Here is a 25,985-nt window from a genome sequence, read left to right as displayed (position 1 = left end):
GAAAGAGGTTTAATAAAAGGTTTAATAACACTCACAAGCATGCCAAAAACTCCAATATAAACTACCTTAAACAAAGATTTGCAAACCATGCACAGGTCACCATTTACAATTACAGGGAAGTAGTGTTAGAGAAGTGAAAATTAGTCTTTTTTAAAATGCTGCTATAAAATAGCCAGAGACTCAAGTCAGCATGTGAAATCTCCATCTAAGAAATTATTTTATTGGGTGAAATACTCAAATTGGCACTTCTCAGAGACTTCATCAGGACATAGGGATGACTGAAGGAAAAGGCAATGAAGGCTCTAGTTTATAAAAGTCACCATTTTTCAGTCGTTTACTTTGCTAAACTTCAGCAAATTCCAATTTTTCCCCTCCCAAAAATTCAAACATTAATTAGAACGAAGGGCTCTGTGTATTTGCACCTCCCTTGTTATTACTATTCAATACCAAAGGAAAAAAAACTGGCCAGGTTGCAGCTTGTTCAGAGTTACATCAGACAACCCTGAACTAGAGCTGGACTGGGGAACTCAGCACACTGGAGGTTAATACTACAAGAGTACGAAATGAATCTCATGATATTTGGGGGTTTTCTTAAAGTTTTTTTTCTCCAGGCATCATGTTGTTATGTGAGCATCTATTAAACTAACACCCTTCAAGCACTGTGGAGAGAAACTTGAAAATATACTGCATTTACTCTTCAGTTTTTAAGCCAATCACAGTTTCTGCAGACTGGATTCACTTCTGAAGTTCTTCAAGTGGGCAACAAGATCTGAGGTAAATTAACTCTGTGATAACAATATAAACCCAAGACACTGAGTTTGGGGTTTGTGCTCATCTTGACGTTCAGTTTGGGAAGGGATCTCTCAGATAACAAGAGGGAGGGAGCACATGGATTGGAACAATAGAGAAAGAAGGAAAAAACGGACATAGTTCTCCATTATTTCTCCCATGTACCTCCCTTTCTCATTCCTTAGATAAATTTGTGAGGAAACACATGGTTTCATAACAAAAAAAACATAAAAAAGAACCTATGCCATTACTTTAAACAAAAAAAAAGTCTACATTGCAGACTCTAGTAATTTAAAGTGTTGTTGTCTGTTCCTCCATTTTCTATCTTCACTGGTCACTACAGATTAGTTCTCCAGGGACAGAAGATGCAATGTGCATATTCATACAAACATGCATTTGTATATATGTATTTAATATACCATTCATTAATCAGTACAGCTAATCAGTACAGAGGCATCCTGCCTGGCAGCTCCTCTGTGTGATTCTTCGACCTTCTCTGCACAACTTTGTTCCTCTGGTCATCTTGGACCACAGTCTTGTAGCTGTTATTCCCTGGAATATAAACTACAGCAGACTGATGTCCACGGCAGGACAAACTGGCTGTATCTCAGTCCACAAGGGAGAAACGTACCAGTTGATAAAGACAACATAAGTATGAAATTACTCTTTAAATCTGCATATTTAAAAGTAAGGAACTGGGGGAGGGTTCCTCTTCTATGCATAATGAAGATGTGGTATGTTGTTGCAGCTGATTAATTTGGTGCCCCGAACAACACAGATTGAAGGAGTTTCCAGAAAAGATGCAGAACTTGAACGAAAGGTTCTTAAAACATATTCTCATTTTATCTCGCTTTGAAAACCAGTGCTTTGTTCTAAAGCATTTTAAGGTGTATTTCCTTGTTCTAGGACTCACTATCCTCCTTTCCTCTGACTCCCCTCAAACAGGGAATAAACAGGAAGCACACCGGGACCTGTAGTAGGAACCAAGTGAAGGCAGCTATCTTTTGAGACAGCAGAAGAGCTCTCGTTAATACGATGTTAGCTGCTATTTTTAAAACTGGAAATGAGGTTAAGAATGGTTTGAAGTCATATCAGCCCTGACTATGGCTGTCACATTGAAACAGGATGCCATGGATTCTGGAAGAGACGTTACTAGACAGAAGTCATCTGTCTTCAAATACAGACTTTCCCACTTTAAGAAAACATACCCCCCAGAGGCCACTGGAAATGGAAGATGACAAGCTTTTAAAACTGATGCTTACAATCTACCCAGTTTAGAATAAATGATACTTCCTTTCCAAACAAAAAAAAAAAACCCAAAAAAACCCCCCACAAAAAAAAAAAAAAAAAAAAAAAGAGAAAAGGTTTGTTTTGAAGAGTTCTATCAAGGAAAGGGCATATGAAATCAAGTCTGCTGCAATTATTCAATCATTGGAACATATCCAAACAAGAGGAAAACGATTTGCACGATAAAACTGGCATTCTTAACTGTGATTCATGTCTAAAATGGCAGGATAATCAGCAAAGGGACGCTTGTTAGTGAGGTGCGTCGCCAGCCCACGCCTCTTACCTGTCATTGTACACTGGTAGTGAGAAACCACTGTTGGGGTGAAGGCTAAAAAAGAAAAAATTAGGGAAAGCAAACTGAATAAAACAAATGTGTGTACATATATTTGTGTGTAAATATTTCTACATAGATACTGTGCGTGTACCATGAAAGCACAGGTGTGTAAGTAAGCTGGCATGATCTATTAAAAAAAAAAAAAAAAGAAAAAAAAAATCACACACAAGGGTGGCATTTCATGTGAGGGGAACAGATTTATTGCCTGTACCACGTAAATAAGCCTAAAGGAGCAGACTGTTACATTCTCTACCTAAAACAGATCTGACTTTTGATATTATGCAAGTTTTGCAGGATTAATGTTAGATATTTCTATAACTTTTTTGCAATTAAAAATAAAATATTTTTGCTATAATTAGGTGTGGCGCACATGTTAAACCCACAGTCTGACTCCTGGAAAGCAAGAACTAACATCTCTCTCCCATGGCCTGCACTACTCTCTCTAAAGAGCTCTTTCTTCCCCTTACTTTTTTTTTGCCACTGAACAAATGGGAGGGACAGGTATGATTAAAAACAGAAACAAGAAATTCAGGCAGGAAAACCAAACCTTGTAATTTCCAAGCTTTTCGTTGTTCTTCTTTGGCAATTTGTTCCATGTCTTTGTCGTATATGTAATCTTGACACATAAAGCAGTATATACCCCCATACAAAAGGTCTATGGCTGCAAAACAGAAGGGAAGTTGGGGAGGAGGAAAAAAGATGTGAGTTCATAAACCAGAAGGCATTTTAAAGCAGGCTTCCAAGTCAGGCACTCTTTCTTCCAAGCAGTCCACAAAAGAAGAAAAATCTGTACTTTAGAATCTGGAAGGGGGGGGGGGGGGGGAAGATAAAAACCCAGATATTTTTCCAGTTTCAGTGAGTTATTTAGTTGCTTCTGGCACAGCAAGGAAACTGCGCAGGACAACAAAGCATCAGCTGCCTTCAAGCTGTCTGTAATTCACAATTTACCTTTCAAACACCCGAGTTACCAAGAGGCATCTGGACAGTGACTGACTACAACGCACGCAGAACCAGCCCCGTAAGATGTGACATATGAGTTTGAACTGTCTTTTTCTAAGACTTCAGTAATTTCTCTTCAAAGCCATTAAAATAATCAGAAAGCACTTAGTTAAAATCCAAATGAAGGCTCAAACAGAAGACAGCACTGCAAATTCAAAGCTATTTCTCATGGGGAAAATTTTCTGGGGCAGTTTATTCCACAGGTTACTTCTGTCTCAATTTTTCATTTCACACACCCTTTCAGAACAAACAAATGAACACTGACCAATGTTAAAAACATTTTTCTTGCACAACCTTAAACAAAAGAAAGCCAAGAAACAAAATAAATACCTAACTGAGAAAGGTAATTTTACTCCAACATATACAATGGAAAACATGCAAAATAATCCTAGTAAACTGATTTCCAGTACATAGATATGAAAAACAGCCACAATCACAGGAAAGTTAAAAATCAGTGGGCACTAACAAATCCTACTAAAACACAATCTGCACCAGCAACAGTTAAGAAACACATCAACCTTATCCCCCAAGTGTAGAGCTTTAATACATTTCGGTTTTTAATTCCTTTTATTTCCAGATAAATAACATTATTAGAATAGCCTTACTACTAGTAGAATAGTCTTACTACAGTGGAAACTTGTTTTAAACACAGGAAACCATTACCACATCAGGTGGCCTGCAAGAAACAGCACTGAATTACTCTGAAGTGCTAAATAAGCCAAACCACATGCCATGCAGCAGGAATTCTGCCATGGATCTCAGCAGGCAAACGCAGGTGAAGTCTCTGTGCTGCCCCATTACTGGGGCAGTGCTTGTGGTGACGTTTCTTGGTAAAGATCCTTTCTAACCCCATCTCTTCCATCCTTCATAGCCTCTACTCCCTCACAACCTGCTGCCCCCTCTCCTTTAGTCCTTTGCAAGCTGGTTTTTTCCTCCTTCCCCCTTTTTAAAATCACTTTTTCAACTATTATGTCAATTGTTTGTTACTTCTCCTATTATGCAATAAACCCCAATTACTTCAAACAGTTTTTTATCTTGCTGATGTGCTCCATTCTTCTGTTTTGCCTGTTTGGACCACACTCAGTTTGTGTAAGAAGATAAGGACTGTGTTACTTCATGTAAAGTCACAAACTCAGGATTTTAATTACCTTCCGTTATGTCCCAATACCAGAATATTTCACCCTGCTAACTAGAGGACTGAATAAACTTCTTTAGCAGAATATCCCAAAAGAAGACAAGACTCTGAGCTGTGGTGGAGATCAGTAATAAAACACTGTGTGACTGGGGGGGTGGTTTATCACAACTTACAGAGAATTAGAGTTCCACAGTGTTTACTCCATCATTCATTGCATTACCAGTTCTGCACAGTTTTCTACAAGAAAAAAATTGTTGAAGATTCAAAGTACTGGTCTTAAAACACAAACCCAAATATTGTTCTCCATATATTTTTAGAACATCCCACAAACAGACCCCCAAATAATAGAACAGGGCTGGCAGAATATTGAATAAATAGGACTCTGTGACCACTAATAGTTACAATTTACCATTAGAACATGTAGGCATAGCTGTGCTCAGAGGATTCCTTGCTTTTCCTTTCTTCCTGGATTTACGAGCCTGAGCAATGAAATAGAGATGTCAAGATCTAAACCAACAAGAGACCACCTTGCACAAACCACTTGTTGAGAGAGGAAGGAATTTCTGGTGTAAAGGAGCAGAAAGTTTAACAGAAACACTGGCGGAGTTAAAGCTGTAATTGTCCAGAGCCTGATTAAGGACTCTTGAGGAAATACCCTCTCTCCAGCACACTTATGGGAACAATGCAGTTGTACATACGCCAACCCTTCCAATGTCTTTTTAATGACTGCAAGGGGTTTTGGACAAATTACCTCAAGCACCAGTGACAAGGCAGCCACACAGGCCTGGCCACAGCATGGAGGAAGGGCAGGAGTTTCTCATGGAGCCAGAACACAGCTGCTCAGGAAAAGAGTCCACTAGGAAACTTTGGAAGTTAATTCTTTCAGGTTAGTATAATTTGATTTTTTCCCTTGAAATACACTTAAACTTTCTTACGCTGGTTGTCTTGAGGTGAAGAACAACAGAGGAACCACTGAAAGGACTGTTTTATGGACAGAAACTCTTCCCAAGCGAGCAATTCCTTAGCACTGACTGAAGTTACACAATATCCAAAGAACAAAGTCCACGCAAAACTTTCTCCCTCAAAGGACTAGAGGGAATGAAACAAATTTCACCTCATTGTGAAAAATGCTGAACTTTTTTTGTTTTAAGCCAAATTGCCATGAAGCTCTATCCCAAACTGAAACACCTGGCCAGAAAATTCCATAAAAAACACAACAGTGAAGCATGAGAATGCACATACAGCAAATTTCACCACTGGTATTTGCATTGATATTTGGGATCACAAAACTAACAAAAAGGCCTCAAATTCAGAAAACGTTTGGGAACTACCAACCTAGGAATAATGCCCAGGTGTTTTGGATTAACCCACTGGCAAGTCTGCCACGATGCCCCCACATTCCCCACAATGAACATCTCTCTTAGGAAGCTCCTCCAGAATGGCTGCTACTCCCAACTTCCAGGATCTGCTCTTCCTAACACTACTACAACACTTCTCTCAGGAAGGTACAGGGGGATGAAATCAGTGAACTTCAGTTTTAGCTTAATACACATGCAGAATTTATTACCCTGGAAAAATAAAATACACATTAAGTAGAAATCTACCTTTTGCTTTCACAAGGAAGAACCAAAAGCAATTTAAAATAATCACAATGTCATTTTATTAAATTTGATCAATCTAGATTCCTGGTTTAGGAATTCAAAATACCTACTTGGTGATCACAGGCAGAGCAATTTAAGAATGAAAAGACCTCTTGGAATGTAACATTCCCCTTTGCTTTTATACCTTCTGTGCTGGCAACAAGCTGCCCTTCCTTTAAAGTCTGATCTCCTCATACCCCTTTACATACAAAATTGTACGCAGCTGCAATGCAGGAGAGGAATGAAAATACATTTTATTTTTCATTTAAAAGTAAAACTATCAGTTTAGAGAAACAAGGAGGCAGCACAGAAGATCATGCAGGAATGACAACAACTTTATCGACTGGTGCAAGGAACACTAAGTTTTAAAAAACAACAGCTCAGGGGTGAAAGTTTAAATCTGGCAGCAAAAGGTTTTCAAACTCTCCATCTGGGAGCCAAGTGTTTTACTTAAGCCCAAGTGCTTTATTTTGCCAACTATATCCACTGATGGCCTTGTGAAAATATTAAAGAGACCAGAGATGATGGGAACACAACAAAAGCAGGGAAGTGTGCCACATCCAGAGTGTGCACATGCACGTCTCATCCAGGTAAAAAAACTTGGATGTTCAGTTTTTGAAAGACCCAGGTGAAAAGAACTGATTTTACACAGCTGGCAATGAGATACTTCACCATAATATTCAATACCATTCATCAGACAGGAGATATTTGTGAATCATGTTTTGGTATCATCTCCCTTGGATCACTGGGTGCACTCAAGTAGAAAAAAAAACCATCCAGCAGCAACTCAAAATTCAGGTCAGTTTTCACCTGTACTGAAATTAAATCCATTGTGAATTTCTGTGACTCAGTCTTGGCATATTATCAACCTCAAATCAACACACACAGTGTTCTATGCAAGTCACCTGCATATTCTTCAACTTCTGTAACAAAGGAAGCTAAATTGGCAATTCTTTTAGACCATGTTAGGCCAACATCCAAAGCTAATCTGTGCTCCCTGATTTCTCACCTTGAGCGTTAATCATTAAACCCATTCCAGATAATTGGCTCAGGTTCCCAAGAAGTGATATGCTAAACTTCAGCCAGTTCTCCACTGGATCTTGTCTCTGATCTATCAGCATAAAGCAGGCATCTGATTGCCTTCCTCCCGATTTCCTGGCACGTGGAATCTGCACCACAGGTCAGAATTCCTGAACTGATAAGAAGGGAGGAAAATAAGCGGAAAAGAGACTACTCCTGCTAAATTATGATCCAGCCATTGAGAATTGCAGGTATTTACTGTCAGGGGGGAAAAAAAAGACCCAAAACCAAAAACAAACCCCAAACTTCCTTCTGTTGCCAAAAGTGCAGCCTCACATACCAAATCTTTTAATCCACCTTAAAAATGATGGTCATAGTCAAGCATTATCCTTCCCTCTCACATTCAGTATCTTCTCCTAATACTCGAGAACTATTCCATTAAGTGTTACTTTTTCTTCTTTTTTTAAACCAGGAGCCAACAGGTGAAAAATGTTTCTGTGGCTCTGAAGTCTCCAAGATGCCTGTTGGCCCCATATGGATCTAGAATTTTAATGTTTAAATTCGATTTGCCTGCAATCCAAACATGGCAAGCACCCAATGCTATGCTGCAAACCACTTAACACCAGGAGCCAAATGGGCAGCCCCTGTGCTGTACACTCGCTTCTGTGATGGTTTAGAATAGCATCCTACAGCTCCATATGAATCCAAGCCAGGAAAGGTAAGACAAAATAAAAATGTCCTGCTATCCCTATGGAATCTAGACAGCAAATACGCTTTTAACTGTTAATTTAGAGGAGTCACAGTGTGTCAAACCACTTTATGTTAAGTTGTTAGGAGCAGAATATTAATTCCAGCTCCTTGACCTCATTCAGAAACACCTGTATTGTATACACACAGTACCTACATATGTGTGCATGCCCCAATATGCTGCAGAGGAGGCTGTAGCATTCCTATACTTAAGCTGCCCTATTATAAAATATATTTTGCCTTTTGTCAGTCTTCTCCCTGCCCTCCTCTGACCATACGACCTTCCACAGTTCCCCTCTTTGCAGCAAACCTTTAAAAACTGAGAAGAATTACATCCTCCTGCTACAGCACCTCTTCCTGATCTCTCAAAATATTACTAAAATATATTAAAGGAGAGAAATTGTTAAACACTCCCTTACTTAATCTTGCTGGGTTTTTTTCAGAAATCTGGGGGAAGAACCCCCAAATCACAGTCACCAAGTTTGGAGCTGCTGCATATGATGTGCTACAAACTGCTTATACTCATCTGCATATTCTCATCTGAGCAACAGTGGAGACTTATGTAAATAACAGTATTTTCAGTAGAAGCAGTAGCAAGATCCAGAACTGCACAGAACTTTGTGGCTGGGTCTGAGGCAAGCAGATACATCCAGAGCTGGAAATACACAGGTAAATATTCAGCAAGTTGGTTTTCTGAGGGATAAGAATATTCCAGGTATAGAGAGAACTCTTCAGGAGTCTTTTCTGATACTAAAAGGAGCTTTTGAGGGATGGCTGGCAGGAGCTCGTCACTTACCTGCACCTTCCAGAGCAACCCCCAGCAGAAGACATTTCCAATGAACTTTCCTGCTGCCACCTTATGAATCCAGTCTGGCTCCAAGCTTGAGCTAAGGCACAGGAATGCCATGCTGGAATGTGCCTCACATAAGCAAAAGAGGATTTCCCTGCAATACTTTGCACAATACATCCCAGAGCAGCAGATACTGTTAGGCAATCGGGAATATTGAAAGTTCAAGCCGTACCCTGCAACTGACCTGTGCATACAAAATGCTTTCCTCCTTTTCCTCTTCCAATCAATGATCTTCCAATTGGCATCACAAGGATATTATGTTGAAGTGCAATATTTTGTACCTTCTCCCATCAAATTTTACCTTTTTTTTGCTGTAGTCACTGAGGTTATTTAATTCACAGGGCTACCCAGCCTTCCTCAGTACAAATAACACCTCTGAACTTTGTGACCATCAGGAATGTCATACACAGACAAAATTCGTTCTCTTCAATTACTAGAAAACAGCAGTAAACCAGGACTGGTTCTGCTAGTTAAGTCTGTGTCCTACACACTCTGCTTTCAGTTCATTCATCAACTTCCCTTTTTCTTGCCTCTTATGCACCATGATTCTCATATTGATCCCTGCCATTTCTACCTCAAGTAATAATTTCCAAGGGGGCAAAATGTCAAATCCTTTACTTGATCCGGTCAGGTTCAGTGTATTTCCTTTTTTCTGTGAAAATCAGTTATGTTATCAAAAAAGACATATTAATGTGATAGCATCTACCTCTGACAGAACTGCAAACACTGTTTGTGTGCTGCTTTCCATTCACCTTCATCTCCTCAACAGGCTTCTCCACACCATCACCAAGTAAAGCATTAGAACTCAAATCAAGAGGCTGGTAAAATGCCCAGATGACCTTCTCTACCCCTTTCTGAGCCTGGATGTGAACAGAAAAAACAATCTAACTGCTACTCCAGCAGTGCAGTAAACTGTGCTGAGAACAGCTTTAATTGCCCTTTCCACATAGGGTGTTATGAAAATCTTTGCTGTTTAAAAAAGAACTGGCAGAAGCAACACTACAGTCAACACCTTCCAACTCAAATGAAAATTAAACAGCTTTTACTGTCATTCCTTTACAGAAGTGTTCTGATTCTATGTATTAAATTTCAGACAGGTATGCAGTAACAGAAGTGATCAGATTTTTCCCTTTTACCAACTTCAGTACAGAAACCAGCTTTCTGTCATGTTTCCTCTGAATCAGATGAAAAAAATTAGTTATTTGTTTTCCAGAGGAAGTAGAAGCTTTTTGAATTGTACCAAAAATCCTCAACTTAATCTATGAGCATTATTATTAGGCTCACCCACCCAGTTCCTCTCACCACAAATGTATTTATTGGACTGAATTTTACATCAGCACATACTTAAAAGAAAACAGTTCCTCAAGAAACAGTTTGTGATCTAATAAATAATGAATGTACCCTAACAGGACTAATTCCATAATGAACTGTTTGCCAGTGTCCCTAGAAATGGAATAATAGTTCAGTCTTCCAACTCTCTCTCGTTTAGTCTTTAAACCACTGAACCTCACTCCTGCTAACTCACCTCCCCTCTATTCCTGAACTACAGAATGAGGCCTCAGAGCAGATCAAGACTTCACCCAAAACCTGCATCAGAGGTGCTGATTCAGAGACACTGTTCAGGTGTTACAAGTGCATCTTTAATAGAGAGAGGCACAGCATGGACATGCACAAGTTGGCTCCTCAGCAGGGAGTTTAAATAAATAGCTTTGCACAGAGCTTTGATACCATAACTGAACTAGTCTAACTCAGAATGGCCATCTGTAACAGACTGTCCCAAGCCGTATACCAGTGGGTTTTCCTGCAGCTAAGAGTATGTGCATATATTAAAAAAGCAACATTATGTAACAGAAAATATTCACTCAGAAAGAATACTAAAACTTCATTTGGTGTCTGCCCAGGATTTTACAGTCCCAGTCAGGAAACTGATAAATTAATCACTGCTACAGTTTTGAGATGAACTTTAAAGCACCAACATCTCTTCTCTTTTAGAATTACTGTTCACAGACATCTTCCTGCTCCTGCTACTCTGGGACTAAGTTAATGTGTATTTTCCTTCATTGAACAGCTGTAGAAAAGAGAAGGAAGAGACCATCAATTTTTACAAGGATAGAAACCACCAGCAGACTCCCCAGGTGCTGAACCTGATTTGGAAGGATTATTGAGGAAGATGACAGAGTATGTTGACGGCACATATTCATTTAGGATAATAAAAATAGCTCCAGAAGGATTTCAAGTTACTTAGCAAAGAGGCAACAGCACAAGAGTGAAACTCCAATCACTACCACTAAAGAGGAAGACAAGTACCACCAATCAGAAAAGAAGTTTTGGAGTCACTGAGTTTAACTCCCAAGTAACAATACCAGCTTTGTTTTGAACAGCAGGTTTAGAAGCACAAAGTAGAAGTCATGGAAGCATTAACTAAGAATGCAAGTCATTAGCAAGCAAACTGTCTTAATCCAAAGGGTTGCACTGGAGATGGACACATTAGAACTGGAAAAGTGAAGTATGATGAGGATGTTGAGAATCATATAAGAGTTGCAATAAGAAAAGTTAAAAATAGTTCAGGTTCCTACAGGTGGGGAAAAGGAAACATCTGCCAGGATCAAAAATACAAAGAATCCCAGAAGAGATCAGTAAGGACTTTGCTCTCACCATTTCACAACTCCTCACAAAAGACACACAGAGCCCATTGGGAATATCAGCCTGTCCTGGAGATTGACTGAGAGAGACTGTGCAATGCAGAGAATAAAAAAAAAGCAGCTCCTATAGCTGGATCTTACCTCACCTACCCGTCACCCACATTCACAACTCAAGGAATACATTAAATTAAGTACAGTGTTATTAATATACATTGAACAGGGAGGCAGATGCAAGAGCACAGGTATCACTGTAAGGTCAGACTGTGAGTGCCTAATTTAGATTGTTCAGGGAAGCAGAGATAGCAAGGGATGTATTTAAAACCACTCTGGAATATGATGCTGGAGCCTCCTGAAACACACAGCAGTAAGCTGCAAACACATCCCTTCCATGCTCAGACAGCTGTTACAGCTGAAATCCATGGTATTTCTTACAACTGTGATTAAGTGTGCAGCTCCTGCCTGTCTCCATGGAGACTGATGTTGGCTCAGCAAAAAGTCACCAAGTGCTTTAAAATAATTCCTCTTCATTTTGAAATTTCAAAGCACTCAGCTTGTTTTTGCCTATCAGACGTTATTTTCCCAACTAAAACTGCAGCAGGAAAAGCAACCAAAAGCACTAGTAAAACTACAAAAATATTTTTAAAGCTCATTTCACATGCAGCTGGAAATGAAACACCAAAACATACATTAAAAAAAATAGAGAAAGGAATCTCCAAAACTAGAAATCGAGCAGTCGCTTGCACAATCGTCATGTTACGTGTATTTGTGCACCAAGTAATTTATATTTAGCTGCAGAAGAATCCTTTTTGGGATGATTCAGTAAAGTATTTTGTGCTTTGGCTTAATTAACTCTTGCCCTTTTTATCTAAAGGCTATTCCTTTTGGGAAGTACCTTATCTGACACAGTCTTAATTGCCTAGTGCCACGACAATAACTACAACAGTCCTTAAGCAAGAGCATCTTCAAGAATCTCCCTCCTCCATCCAGTTTTGGTTTTCCTTTAAGAAAACAGAAGCTAATTCACTACAGCAGACAACAGCAAATTCTACCTCACACAAAAAATAATTTGAATTTAAGCTTCCCAAACACATAAACAGCAGCTGAGAATGTGTGTAGTTATAAAGCTTTTTTTAAAAGTTCTCCATAAATATGTTTAGTGGTAAAAAAATTAGTGTTTACAAAGTGTCCACAGATAAACAGGTAAATACTGTTGACAGTCTCAATTTAGCACAGTATTTTTTTAAACCTTACATGTAGCCATAAACTTGTATTCGCACGAAAGGTTGTTTTATATATATATATATTTATATACACACACACACCCCCACCCCTCCCTTTTACCAGAAATTCTTTGAGTTTACCTCAAATTTGCACTTCTGTGTTGGTAAATATTCCAAAATAATTTCAGCTAATGAATCGACTTTAAAAGCTCTTTGAGACCACACTCTGCAAAAAGCAACTAAAAGATGTCACAGAGGGTTGGTTTGGTACTTTCAGTTTTCAAAAAATGGCTGAGGTTGGCAAGGACCTCTGTGGTCACCTTGTCCAGCCCCTGCTCCAGCAGGGCCATCCAGAACACCCAGGCTGCCCAGGCCCATGTCCAGAGGGATTCCGAATATATTCAGGGATAGACCACAACCTCTCAGTGCAACTTGCTCCAGTCCTCGGTCACCCTTACAGTTGTGTGATGATCAGACAGAGCCTCCTGTATTTCACTTTGTCCTCGCTGCCTCTTGGACACCACTGGAAACAGCCCAATGCACTTTTTTTAACCCCTCCTTCAGATATTTGTACCCACCCATAAGGTTGCCCTGAGCCTTCTCTCCTGTGAGCTGAACAGTCCCAGTGCTCTTAGCCATACCGTGATGGAATTTTCAGTACTATTTTCCAGTATTCTATTTTTCAAGACATTTACAAACTTAAACTATACCACTACTGAGTCTCATCTTTTTCTTTCTTGACACATATGGAGGAAGAAACTATAACGATCTGCTGGTTTAAATCATCTTTTCCAAAAATAGTAAACTTACACACCCGTTTCTTAAGCGCAGGAGTACACAGCACTGTTGGCCTTCTGGAGCGTCTCTGTCTTCATGGAAAATAAAGACAGTTTGTTCCATAAGCACTTAGGATAAATTAAATTAGGAATGGTGGCCACGCTGGTCAAGAGCAAATTTGTGCCATGAAATAATGCCTTTTTTTTTCCTGTTTCTTACATCACTCCACCAAGAATATATTTTAATTTGGAGAAAAATTATATCCATCCATTTAAAAATGGAATTTTAATATAGAATATAGATCAGGATTTTGCATTGTAACTCGAAAATGTTCTAAACTATAAGCAATAGGTAATTCAAAACAAAACCAAAGGCTTTTGGTTTTGAACATGACGTAGCACCAAAGCTGACAGAAGAGAAGAACTTGTTGGCCTTTAACCAGCATTTTTTAAGATGGTTGAGGGAAAAGTACTCCATATCAAATAAACGGTTTTCTTACTACTTAGGTTATTGACCCCACTAGAAGTAAGAAGCCAACACAGAAAAATGAAGAAAATCACCCCCTCAAACTTCAGCAGTTCAAATAATTCTGATTGCTACTTGATTAGTCTTCTTTGTGATAGAAATGATGGGGTTTTTCCTCAGCAAGAAAAGAAGTGATTATGACCTCCTGAAAAAAAAGTTTACTGAAATAAATGTTCTAGTTCCAGGCATTAAACCCACCATTTTTAACACTTAGGAAAGAAACCCACAAAACTCTGCCTCCTCACATTTTTATATATGACATTAATTCATAAATACCAAGATACTAAACAAATTACAAGTTGTGAACATAAACTTAACAGTGATGCAACGGAAGTTTAAGCACCAAGTTTAGAATAATGCCACTAAACTAAACCAGACTACAAATAAAACTATCTCTCTGCCTAGTGAGGTAACTACAGGAAAATGTCACTTTATTGGACTGGAATGGACAGGGATAACACAGAGGGTTATGAGCACCATTAGGATAAGAACTCACCTAAATTGTGTCGCTTTGTCTTCGCGTGCTCGTGAATATGTTTCTTTGTAAAACAGCCAAAGAAGACACAGTAGAGGCAAGAGTGGAGTCTGTTCAGGTGGGCACCACACATATGACAAATGCACGACTTTGCCTGAAACAGCAAAACAGACACAGATTGTGAGTGACAGAAACACATCCCCAAGTCCAGGTAATCGGGTGCAGCTCTCACTGCTGCCTTTCCCTTTCACTCGGTGCCTTTGGAATGCTGCAGACCAGCAGGGAAACAGCTCTGTCCTCACACAACAAAACCACCAGTTGGACAAAACAACAGAGAGCACCCTTGCATTTGTCCAAGATATTTCCTATAGGTCCTATCAGGGAGCAGGTCTCAAGAGTCAGATGACCACCAGAACCCAGGGAAAGCAGCTGCCCAGCAGGGAGGTTAAGTGGTGAAGAGGCAGGAGCTTGGGTGGTGGGACCACAGCAAGAACTCTGCTTTTTCAGAGCACCGACCTCCTTGATGCACTCAAAAGCTGTAATGTAACTTGAACATTAAAATGTGTGTGGGTATATGATATTTCATTTTTCTGCTGGGAGATTCTGCCAGATTCACTCATTAGAGTTTTCTACATTAGTCCACCAAACAGTGGCACAATATCAAATCCATACCAGCCAGAGTTACAGAAGTTGCCTTTGCTATTCTGAGACTGGCTTTGAACCAGAAGCTGAAAGCAACGGCCTGAACTATTCCCCAAAACGACCCAGAATGGGGAGATGTGAGGAAAGTTGCCGTGATTGATCGGAAATTAATAAGCACACACACTTGATATGACAGTCTGTAATAACAATACATTTTAACAAGTGAGGCTTAAGGAGCAAAAAAAGTCATTGGAAGGTTAAATAGACTTTTTGACTCAATCATAATTGAAGCACCCTAAGCCAACAGCACCCAAACCCATCTCTTAGCATTAAACTAAAATACTTCCGTTTTTTTTTTTTAATTACTCTGTCTACTAAGAGACTTAAGAGAGTTTTGAGAGTAAGTCTTTTGCTCAACCACATTGAAAGTAATTTAGGTTCAATACCATCTGACTGGAAGTTACAGACAGGAGAAATTCCTCACAGTAAATTCACATTTCATCTCAGACAGAACTGCATTCAGACCTGAGGGCAACTGAACTTTTGTAACAGCTAAGAGCTACGGGGGAACACTTAGAGGTATGTCTAATTTTACAGACTAATCTGAAAATACTATTTCTTTGCTTGTCAATACAGAAGGATCCCATTCTCTTCATACTAAGAAAGTAAGAATTGGGATTACTAAAATCCTAAGATATCATCTAACCCAGGCAGTGCATTTCATCAAAAACAACCCACAAAGTTCTTCAGTAATATTTGCCCAGTCTGACACGACTTAAAATTACTGCTGAATAAATGATGCACAATCTTGTTCTCTAGTCTGGCATTTTTCTCTCAGAATATTTCTGGCTTTTTAAAAAAATCATCAAAGCAGCTTGCAATATGTTGCACCATGTAATTTATTTTCAAGCTCCTACAAATTAAGACTTAAATTCTGAATCTCACATGTTGTGTATTCAAAGTTATCATAAGTTGTTAGGGGAAAATGTAGAATCGAACTCCACACACCTACAGAAAGAAATATTTTAAAGTAAGGCCAAAAAAAAATTCACCACCACCAGCACAATTTCCATCTTTAGAAAAATGCTGCAGAACTGTCAAACTGTTGCCTAACGGCCGCTCGTCGGCTGCAAAAGCTAAATAGGATGAGCCTATCTGTTAAGATTGCTGCTATGACAACAACTCCAGCAACCAGCTATTTTACTGAGCCAGCTAAAAATAAATCTTTTAGCATTAAATGTATTGTAAACACATGACATAACAAGCATGTAAAAGCTGGTCATTTTAGGCTAAAAGGCAGAAAATTCATATCTGTAAGAGTTTTTACTGCAATGATAATTAAGAGAAATTGAAGAATGTAAAAGAAATGTAGTGGTAAGTTGAAAGAGAAGTTGATTCACTTCTTGAAAGCAAGCTATTTTATCCATATCCTCTATTTGTTCAGTTCAGCTCAAGATGGGTTTTCAAAAGTTGTAAGAAAACAAGGTTAAAAGATGACAGAGTGTGGAAAGAAATCAATATCAAAACCCATAGTGGCTATTCTTAACCAGATTAGCTGTCTGCTTTTTATCTGTCTGTGCTTTTAAACAATTTGCTAAGTTAAAACAAAGCTGCCACCCTCCCACCCCACCCCAAATAATCAAATTACTTTGTTTCATAATACTCCCACCCCTGCTCACATCTCTTGAGGCTACAGTCTAAGATGAAACAGAATACTGCAAATGAGTAACGAGAATCAGTCTGATCCATACAGCTTGCTTTAAAACAGGATTCAACTTTTTAAAAAGCAAGTCAGGTCTTACTTATGGTCTGGATGCTTTAGGGAAGTCAACCAGGATTTCAGCTACAGAATCAACCTGTCACTTCTCCTCCTCCAAGATACAGAAACATGCCTTCCTTAGCCAAGACATAAAAGTAGAGTTTTCCCCTTCCTTCACACCTTTTCCCACTATTATCCTGCTCCCTCCTCATTTTAGTTTGCTCCCTACCTGCTTCTTTCCTGTATTATCCTCATCCTCAAGTACCCACTCACCATCTTTCACCCCATTCTCTTCCCACACCATACTCGATCCCTCATCTTTATGTCCCCCAGCCAGTCTTCCTTCAGTCCATACTGAACCTCTGTCTGTCCCCTTTGTTTTTGCTCTGATATTCCAACAAACCACACACAGAAACCAGAAGAGGCCTGGAGCGTTTTCTTTCTGGAAGATTATAATCAGTTTTTTAAATGATAGGAAAGAATGGTCCAGCACAATATAAATGGTGTATGCACCTACAGAGAGTTACTGATAGTTGTGACAGCATTAGCTACCCCAATTCCCTCTGCAGTGTTTCACCCTCTACTGATCTCCTGTATTGCTGCCAGGGCTGGGGTAACTCACAGGCCCAGACCCCCAGCAACAGTTTTGTATCCTCTATAGAGGAGGTTTAGCCCAGCAAAAGAGGGTGAAAACATTAGTGCATGACACACACTGAACACCTGTAAGACAAGTCAAGAGTCCACCTCTAAAACACTGCTCTCCATGCTGTGAACAGTCATGATATGAAATGAGTTTAAAAAGAAAGCAGCAGGCATCAGTAGGTCAAAAACCAGAGTGCTGACACTCCAAATCTTCCCAAATTGTCAGAAGAGCTTATTACTAGTTTACCATCCCACCATCAGAACAGCAGTGGAGAAAATGAACATATCCACTGATGTTCTGCCCTTACACCTCTCGATCTGACAACTCCTGCTCTGTCCTGGGCCAGCTCAGGCTCCACCTAAAGCAAGAAAGTCACACCGGGCAGGAGCATCAGTTGTTCTAAAAACCCACAAACCTGTTTCAGCTTCATGCAATACTGGCTCCTGAAATGAACCAATGGAAACAAACTATCCCTACAAAGCCAATAGTGCAGGGAAAGCAAGAGGCATCCAGTGACCTGAGCTATTACACACTCTCCTTCCATATTTGCAGCTATTTCAGAAATAGCTTTAGAAGTACAATTTTTATTTAACTCAATATGATAAGAGGAAAACATCTTTTTACAAGTTTTCCACTGTGGTACTCAGGAGTCTTGCATCTTATGCTCACACTAAATATATCAAAGCACTTTCAGAACAGAGAGATTTTTAGCTACAAGCTTATAAGCCAAAGGCCTCCTACCTGTCACAGTCTGCAAAACATATCCACCACAAAGGTACAGGGGAAAAGATGATCGAGGTAACACTAACAAGACAGTGGGAGGATTGGGAGGTTAAAAGATCATAAGGAAGGTGCTGCCATCCTGTATGTGTTCACAAGTAACTCAAAAGGAGCAGATTCTTAAGGCAGTCTTAAAGCAAACACCAGTTATGGATCCCTGCAATGTTTGATCAGGTACAAATTTGTAGCACTAGGAAAGTAAATGCTTCCCAAACCAAATCTACTTCTATTTCCCCACCTTCTAAAGTAAGTCTTTTGTGTAAAACAGATACAATGTTTAGACACATTGGGAACAAGGGAAAGTATTTAATTTTCTAACATGTTAGAATCATTACTGGAAGTTTTTGGTGGGTACGCTTCATTTTCCAGCCCAAACCTTCTTCAGAAACAACTTTATTCTCAGTCTGCACAAATTAAGGCGTTTGTTGGGCAGCTCTAAATATGCCTACCTAGAGAATATAGGTGTATGTGGGAAATTCTCCCTCCATGTCTAAGTTTGCCATCATAACCTGTTTTGCTCCCCAGGAGCAGTGTTTGTGCTCCAGAAGTGTTACCTCAGCTCTGCCAAGCTATTCCTTACAAGATTGTGCTTCAGAGGACTTGAAAGAAGGTGAAAGCAACACTTGTGCAGAGCCTTAGGAATCTGTGACAGTTCCTGCAATAAAACTCTGCTTTCTTGAATTCTTAAGTCTTTACAGACATGAACAAAAGTGACTAGACTGATTAAAGGTTTGCAGCATTCATTACCTTAACAGCAGAATAGGGGAAAGAAGAAAAACCCGAACCAGAAAAGTCAGAGATCTTAGACTGAAAATTTTCAGATAAGAAGTGCCTTCACTGGGCCACAGAGCAAGACATTGAAGCAAAATTTAAACATTTCCTCACATATTCAGTGTTCCAGGCCTTAATATTCACATTTTAGGAACAGTCAATCCTCTCTGGGGATTTTTGCCTATCCTATTCCCCTCGCTATGTTTAGATCACAGCCTGGACACAGAGTTTTATTTTTATTCTTATTCATTCATCTTGCAACCAATTCTCTTCCAGATCTAAAGCAGCCACAGCAGCTCACGTTGAGTGATGAACAGTGTGCTTCCCTTGGCCTATTTTTTGAAAGAAAAAAAGGACAGATAATCACAAAAGGCCATGTAACCGACCACTGCTTCTCTCCTTGCTGGAGACCCTATGGCGATTCCAACTGTGGTGTTTCTTCCACCCTGTGGGAGGACAGAGCCAGTATTAAAGCACAGCCAAGAGCATTTATTACTCTCGAGTACTCTGCACCACAGGAGTAACAAAAATGGGTCAAATCTGCCTTACGACATTTCTATCACTCCTTAAGTCTGTATTTACTCCTAGACTTGCTGTGCTGTGTTCCCAACACCAGTCTGTGACAAATCCATCAGCCACCAGTACAGGGGCTGGGACATTTCAGAAATTTAAATAATTTAAACTTCAAAGCCATGTTCTTAGGCTTGAAGAGAGAAAAAGAGGGAATTTGATTCTACAGTTCTCCATGATATGGCATGTAAATCACTCCTCCACATGCTGATAGGATGATTCAGTTACTGAGTCAGTGCACTGCTCTGACACATCAGCTTTAAATAATTAAAAAATCAACTTAAGTATTGTTCACTCACCACAATCAAGTCTTAATTATGATACTGTCCAATTAGAAATGTCAATTACGTCTTTAGAAAAACATGCCATCAATATTGTAAATTTTATTCTCAGACCCACTGAAGTCAGGGGTACCAGTAAAGGTTTTATTTGTACAAGAAAAATTGTGCACTAGTTACAGAACTTTTGAGTTTGGTAAGTATTCAGAAAATCACAGGTAACTTCTTAAACTGGGTTATTCTAAATGTTCAGACAGCAGCAGAACCAAAAAAAAGGCAGAGAGGAGATGTCTACACAGCTCTCCCAGTCTGAACAGGACACTTGACTCTGACCATCTGCTTGAAGTTTGAAGACAACAAGATCACAGCTTATAATTAAAGATGAAATGGCCTAAGCTGTTAAATAACATCACAGTTCTCAAATGGAGTGTAAATAAAAATATACCATTATGACCATGTGAGCAGCTTGCTCCTGATCCTAGTGAGTCCTACTTCTATCTGTAACTGAAAAAACTGTGGAAGAGAAAAAGGAAAGCACTGAACATGCTAGAAAGCAACTTGAGGGAACTTTTTTCCCTTTCATCTGATAGGGGTTACATGCATGGATAATACTCAAAAGAAATACAACACACATTTCTGAATTCACTCTGAAATGAAGACATGTTCTTAAATGAGAACCACGTTGTAGCCAAAGTCTATTCAAGTTACAAAAACATGACTTTGGTTCAAGGGCTCTCATCAAGAGAACAGTGCAAGTCAGTCTGTAACTACATAACTCCGATGAAATTAATAATTATATCTGGGGGCAAAACAGAGAACTGAGTAGGTATCATTAATTCTACATACAGATTTTTCTCCTGCTCTCCTTATTTGGGATGATGTGTCGTTCCAAGAGGTGGATATTGAATCACTGTATTTTTTTTAACTTTTTCCATTTTTTTTGTTTTGCACAAAATTCTGCAACAGGTACAAGGCTGAAATGAAACTTGGGAGGAATTTAATCTTGTGCAATTTAAAAGACAGCATGAGCTTGAGGAAAAAATAGGAGGACACTCTAAAAATGTAATTTTGCTTTTCCTGTACATAGTCACAGTAGTAAAAAGTTGTATTTCAACAAGAACAAAGCAGTTCTCTGGAATTCAAATGACTATGCTGAAATTGCTTCTTTGCTTCTCTTTTGGTAGGTGCACATCCCCTCCACGAGTACTTACAAACCTAAATAATTTCTCAAGTACTCTATAAAGATGCATTTAAGAGCCTATTGTGTTTTTAAACCGTTTAAATAATAGACCTTATTCAAATTAAATCACATGTCCTTCTATAGTAAGATTCTTCTAACAGTGGGAAGTCTATTTGCCTTGTGAAAACACGTAAGCTTCTTAAGGTTCAAATGCATGGCTCTTTCCCTGGATATATACATTGCATGGATCCATTCTGCGCGTTGATTTTTATCTATTTCCTGCAATGCACCACTGCAGCAGCAAATTTCACACGAGAACAAGGGGCTTGCCAAGACCGCAGTAGTGATGCTCAGATCGAGTGCAAATCTATTCCTTTACCTCACCATTCCCCCACGTCAGCGAATCGTGGAAATGTTTTTAAATGTCCTATTAGGTAACTTATCGATCTCTTTTGTGGGCACGTGACTGGGGAAGCAATTCAAGGAATAAGCTGAACAGCCAAACCTGCCTGGTGCTATGCAGAGTCTTATTAAACCCTGCCCAGGCTGCAGAGATTACATTTTGCCCTGCGTAAAACTAAGAAATGGGATTCTTCCTATGAAAACAGGAATGCTCTTGGGAAGTTTACCACAGTACTTGGATGGAAATACTCTAGATAGCATCGTTTCAGAAAGGAAAGAAAAAAGAAACTTCAGGATACATAGGATCAAAGCCCTAACAACTCCTACAGGCTCATTTGGAAAAGCACACATATTCCAGCTATCTTTTCCTTAACTACTCTAAGATAGCCATAAAAATACAGGCACTTAATTAGCCCAGATCAAAGTCAAAGCAATTCTGTTGATAGGAAAGATGGATGGGATGATGCTACAGCATAAATTCTCCACAGTGTGACTTATTTGTGGGACAAATACAGCAAAAAAGACAATCAGTAGAAAATGAGCAGCAGTAGAACGACAGAGGGCATCTATTAGTGACTGAATGATCTTTAAGGCCCCTTCCAACCCAAGTCATTTTATGATTTAAGAAACCCCAATGCCACACTGAATAGGGCACATCCGTTGTTGATTTGTCAAGACTTGTTTGAGTTCTTATATATGACACTTTGATATTCACTGTAGCAAAGCAAGTACAGAAATTAACCCCACTGCTTATAACTGCTCTGATAACTGTGGATTTCAATGAGATAATAAAACAAGGCAAACCAGCCAAACCCTCTTCTGGTCATAAAAACAAAACTTTCTCTTTTTCTTCAGCACCTTTTAGACAAGTTCTAGTCCCCCCACAGGGCCTACAAGAAAAACCATTACAAAAAAAAAAAAATAAAATAAACTTCCCTTTGGGTTTTTACAAGAGCTATACAGTACATTTGCTGGTTCTTCTGAAGACTGATCTGCCCAAAGCACCACAAACCACTCCCAAGAAGAGTATTTCCCCTCAAAATATGCCAGAAAAATGTGGTGACACAGAAAAGACCATTAACCCACACATGCTGAAATCTCCATCATGGAACAAGTGCACCCTCCAAAATTACACAAAAAGTCTTTTGGAGAAAATAAGACAGAACATTCACAGGGTCTCAAACAACAGTGCCTTCACTAGATGAAGCACAAAAGTTCCCAAAACGTTGCCCAGAGAAGCTGTGGCTGCCCCATCCCTGGAAGTGTTCAAGGCCAGCTTGGACAGGGCTTGGAGCAGCCTGGTCTAGTGGAAAGTGTCTCTGCCCATGGCGGGGGGGGACTCTGGATGATCCTTAAGGTTCCTTCCAACCCAAACCATTCCATTACTCTATGATTCAATGAAACTGGAATTATAATGGACAAAGTAGAAATCCTGCTTGTCTAGTTCCACTTATTATTTTAAGAAATCAGCACCTGAGGAGGATGTATTTACGTTCAGGAATACTCCAAGCCAATCTGCATGTTATTGCTGAGGAACAGAGAGAGAATGAAAATGAATTCTCAATGTGCTTGCACAGAACATGTCTGATATCCAGTAAGCTGGAGCTTACTGTTTCCTCATGCCTCAATACAAAACAAATTAATAATTCATGTTACTAGAGCTAAATAAGAGGTCTTTCATTCACTACAAGACTTTTATGCAAATTAGCAAGCCTAAAGTTATGGAGATTCTCAGAGGTGGTGAGAATTGCTATTCACCCTTTAGAGGGCAAGATTTAGACAGATGGATATTCTGAACTCTACAGACAGGCAGGGCAGCATAGAAAAAACATTATTAAAGCAATATGAACATAAAATATGTTCTGGAAGAGAAAAGGAGCTGAGATCTCTCACATTAAAACTGGTAAGATTAATGAAAGCATCTTCAGAAAAACAGCTGGGAAATAAGCATTCTCATGACAGAGATTTACTCCTTTATCCATTTAGAGAGTTTGCAAATTGCTGCAGTCCCACAATAATATAATAAACATTAATCACAAAGTATGTAGGAAGATGGGCGACATTCTTAGCATAAAGCTTCTGTCTTTTTCCATAGAATGTACAGCCAACTATGTTCTAACACTTTGTGATGTATTTAGAACATTAACGTGTTTTGCAAAATATGTGCCTTTTTACCCTCCTCCCAGAGGAATGAGCTGGGAGGAAGGTGATGATAAACTGTGCCTGTCTCTCAAGATCAGGGCACAGGGAATTCTACCTCCTGGAGTTAAGGAGGGCTCAGGGAAGGGGTGCTTCCAGCACAGAGGAATTGGGAATCAAATATATGGAACCAAGAAGCAACAAAAATGCCATCCAATGTGCCCCACTGATACCAGGACTGTTAAAGACACAACTTGGTTATTATGTATTTTAACAAAGTTTATATGAGGAGTATAGGATGACAACCTCACAGAAGCAGTTCTGGATTCTTTCCTCACTGCAGTTTGTTAACTACATCCGAAGAGATCATCTGATTTTTTTCCCAGCAATATCCAAACACTCAACAACACTTTGTTTGTTTTCTTAATGTACCAATCACGAGTATTAAGTAAAAATCTATATATTTCCTTCTCACAGCTGCCTGTAGGCCATTAATAGATTAGTTATATGCTAGTGTCACTGCTTAGTTCAGGCGACCTAAACAGACAATTTTCTGAATAGAGTTTTTTTTAAATGGAGCACAGAGAAATTAATCCTGATATTTTGCATAGACTCTTCTGTAAATTACTAAAAGAAGTGCTACTAAGGAAAAAAAAAAAGGCATTTGTTATTTTTTTAAGTCACATGAAAAACTTTACCCTTTTTTAATGGTGCAAATGAAATTATCTGTGTCTTTTTGAGGTGTCATCATCAGTAATTTTGATTCCGAAAAACTTGCCATGATTCTGATCAGTCACAGTTTAATAAACATGAGGAAAAACTGTAAGTGAATGGAGCTGACATCCAGGCCCTAAATCTGTCCACTGACATTTGTGTAAGGAGAAAAAAAAAAGGTCTAGAGCTTCGCTGCAGTGCAATTCTTCAAAAAGGAGCAAAAAGAACCAGCAAAGAGATTCAAACCTTCACCCTGACCTGACTCACACAGCTGACTACAAGGACCAGGAGAACATTTGTGTGCAGGTCAGATGCCACTCACCCTCACAGCAAAGGGAAGTTCCTACTCATAGCAGCTATGAGCTATGTGAATTCACTAGAAGAAAAAAATCTGCCCTTATTTCTGTGAGAATACATATACAAACAAGGTTACAGAGATATTTTGGTGGTGGTGGTTTTATTATTATTGTTATGGGTCTGTTTTGGGTTTTTTTTAAATTTAATTTCCAAGCAGCTGCTGCATCATACTAAAAAAGCTCCACTGAAACTAACAGCCAAGCAGGAACTGGCCAGAGCTTTATACATTTGACTAGTACTATATGAAAAATGTTCCTATTCAGCACAAGTCAGAACAAAAGCATTATTTGCCACAAATTCGTGGAAAACAAGCTTGTACAACAACTCCAGTATCACTGTTGTAGACTTGTAAACAATGATTCATGAATATTTTGAAACAGACTTTCTATTTCCTGTTTCACCTTGTAACTTTCATTCTGTTCATTCATAATTTGGATCAAATTGGAAAGATTTGGCTGAATTTCAGAGAGTTTGGAGCACTTTTTATCAACTCAAGGTAGCTGCAAGACTGCAGCAACCCTGAAAATTAACCCATCAGGAGACTCCAGCAAAGTGGTACATGTTGATGACATTCATCATCACCTACAGCAAAAGATACCAAGATATGACAAGAACATTTTGTGCTGACCAGCCAGGCCCTGCTCTCTTCACTCATCTTTTGTATTTATGAGAGGAAGTGCTAAACCCTTAACTCAACATAGACGTTCCCTCCAACAAAGGCTGATCCCTTCAGCCTAGCCTCATTCACATCCCACCAGTATTATTTCCACATCTTCCTTTTTAGTAGGCTGCTTGGTTACACAATGCTGCCCATTGAAAGCAAAAATTAGTAGATTATAGTGTTGGGTTTCATTTATGGACATTGTGCTTGGTTTGTCATTTAATGTAAAAAGCATTACTTTCATTTAAAGCATGGATATAAAAATTAGTTAAGACAAAACAAATGCAGACTGCAGCAGCCAGCTGGGCTCAGTGGCTAGGAAAGCTTATTAGGCAAAGCACATGCTTTTAGCTAGAACACACCTCTGCATTCCAAAAAGAAATCCCAGCAGGACAGCAAGCTTTCGCAACACCAGGATAAGAGCAAGCAGAAAAACTCCCAGGCTGTTAATTACAGTGAAAGTCTATTTCATAATATCAACAACAGATTTTTCTCCCTATTTTCCCCTCTCTTTAAAAGATGGAATAAAACCCAAGGCACCTCCACTTTTGCCATTTGACTTGCCATATTTTAAAGAGAAGCCTGTCTCACCCACCCTCTGCTGTTCCAAAGGAAGGTGTTGGAAGGGCTGCAGAAGAAAGGGTCAGAA

The 25,985-nt window shown here is 39.2% G+C and overlaps 1 protein-coding gene across 6 annotated transcripts in view; it reads right to left on the bottom strand.

The window, feature by feature from the left end:
- The window catches only part of USP22 (ubiquitin specific peptidase 22), a 96,140-nt gene that overhangs the window by 48,504 nt on the left and 21,651 nt on the right, over nt 1–25,985 (bottom strand). For 4 of the 6 annotated variants that reach the window (XM_042036885.1, XM_042036883.1, XM_042036881.1 and 1 more), the window contains exons 2-4: nt 14,462–14,594; nt 2,958–3,071; nt 2,360–2,404 (exon numbers count right to left, since the gene is read on the bottom strand). In XM_042036885.1, the coding sequence (XP_041892819.1) occupies nt 2,360–2,404; nt 2,958–3,071; nt 14,462–14,594 (292 nt within the window). Of the gene's footprint in view, nt 1–2,359; nt 2,405–2,957; nt 3,072–4,717; nt 4,782–14,461; nt 14,595–25,985 lie in introns of those variants that run through there. The other 2 variants (XM_042036886.1, XM_042036882.1) reach the window with 2 other exon arrangements.

This window comes from Corvus kubaryi, unplaced genomic scaffold, assembly GCF_017639235.1.
Source record: "Corvus kubaryi isolate FWS band 111438036 unplaced genomic scaffold, C.kubaryi_AGA036_p1.0 37387, whole genome shotgun sequence".
NCBI classification, from domain to species: Eukaryota; Metazoa; Chordata; class Aves; order Passeriformes; family Corvidae; genus Corvus; species Corvus kubaryi.
The sequence above is the reverse complement of the archived record's forward strand: the minus strand, read 5'-3'. Positions and strand labels throughout refer to the sequence as shown.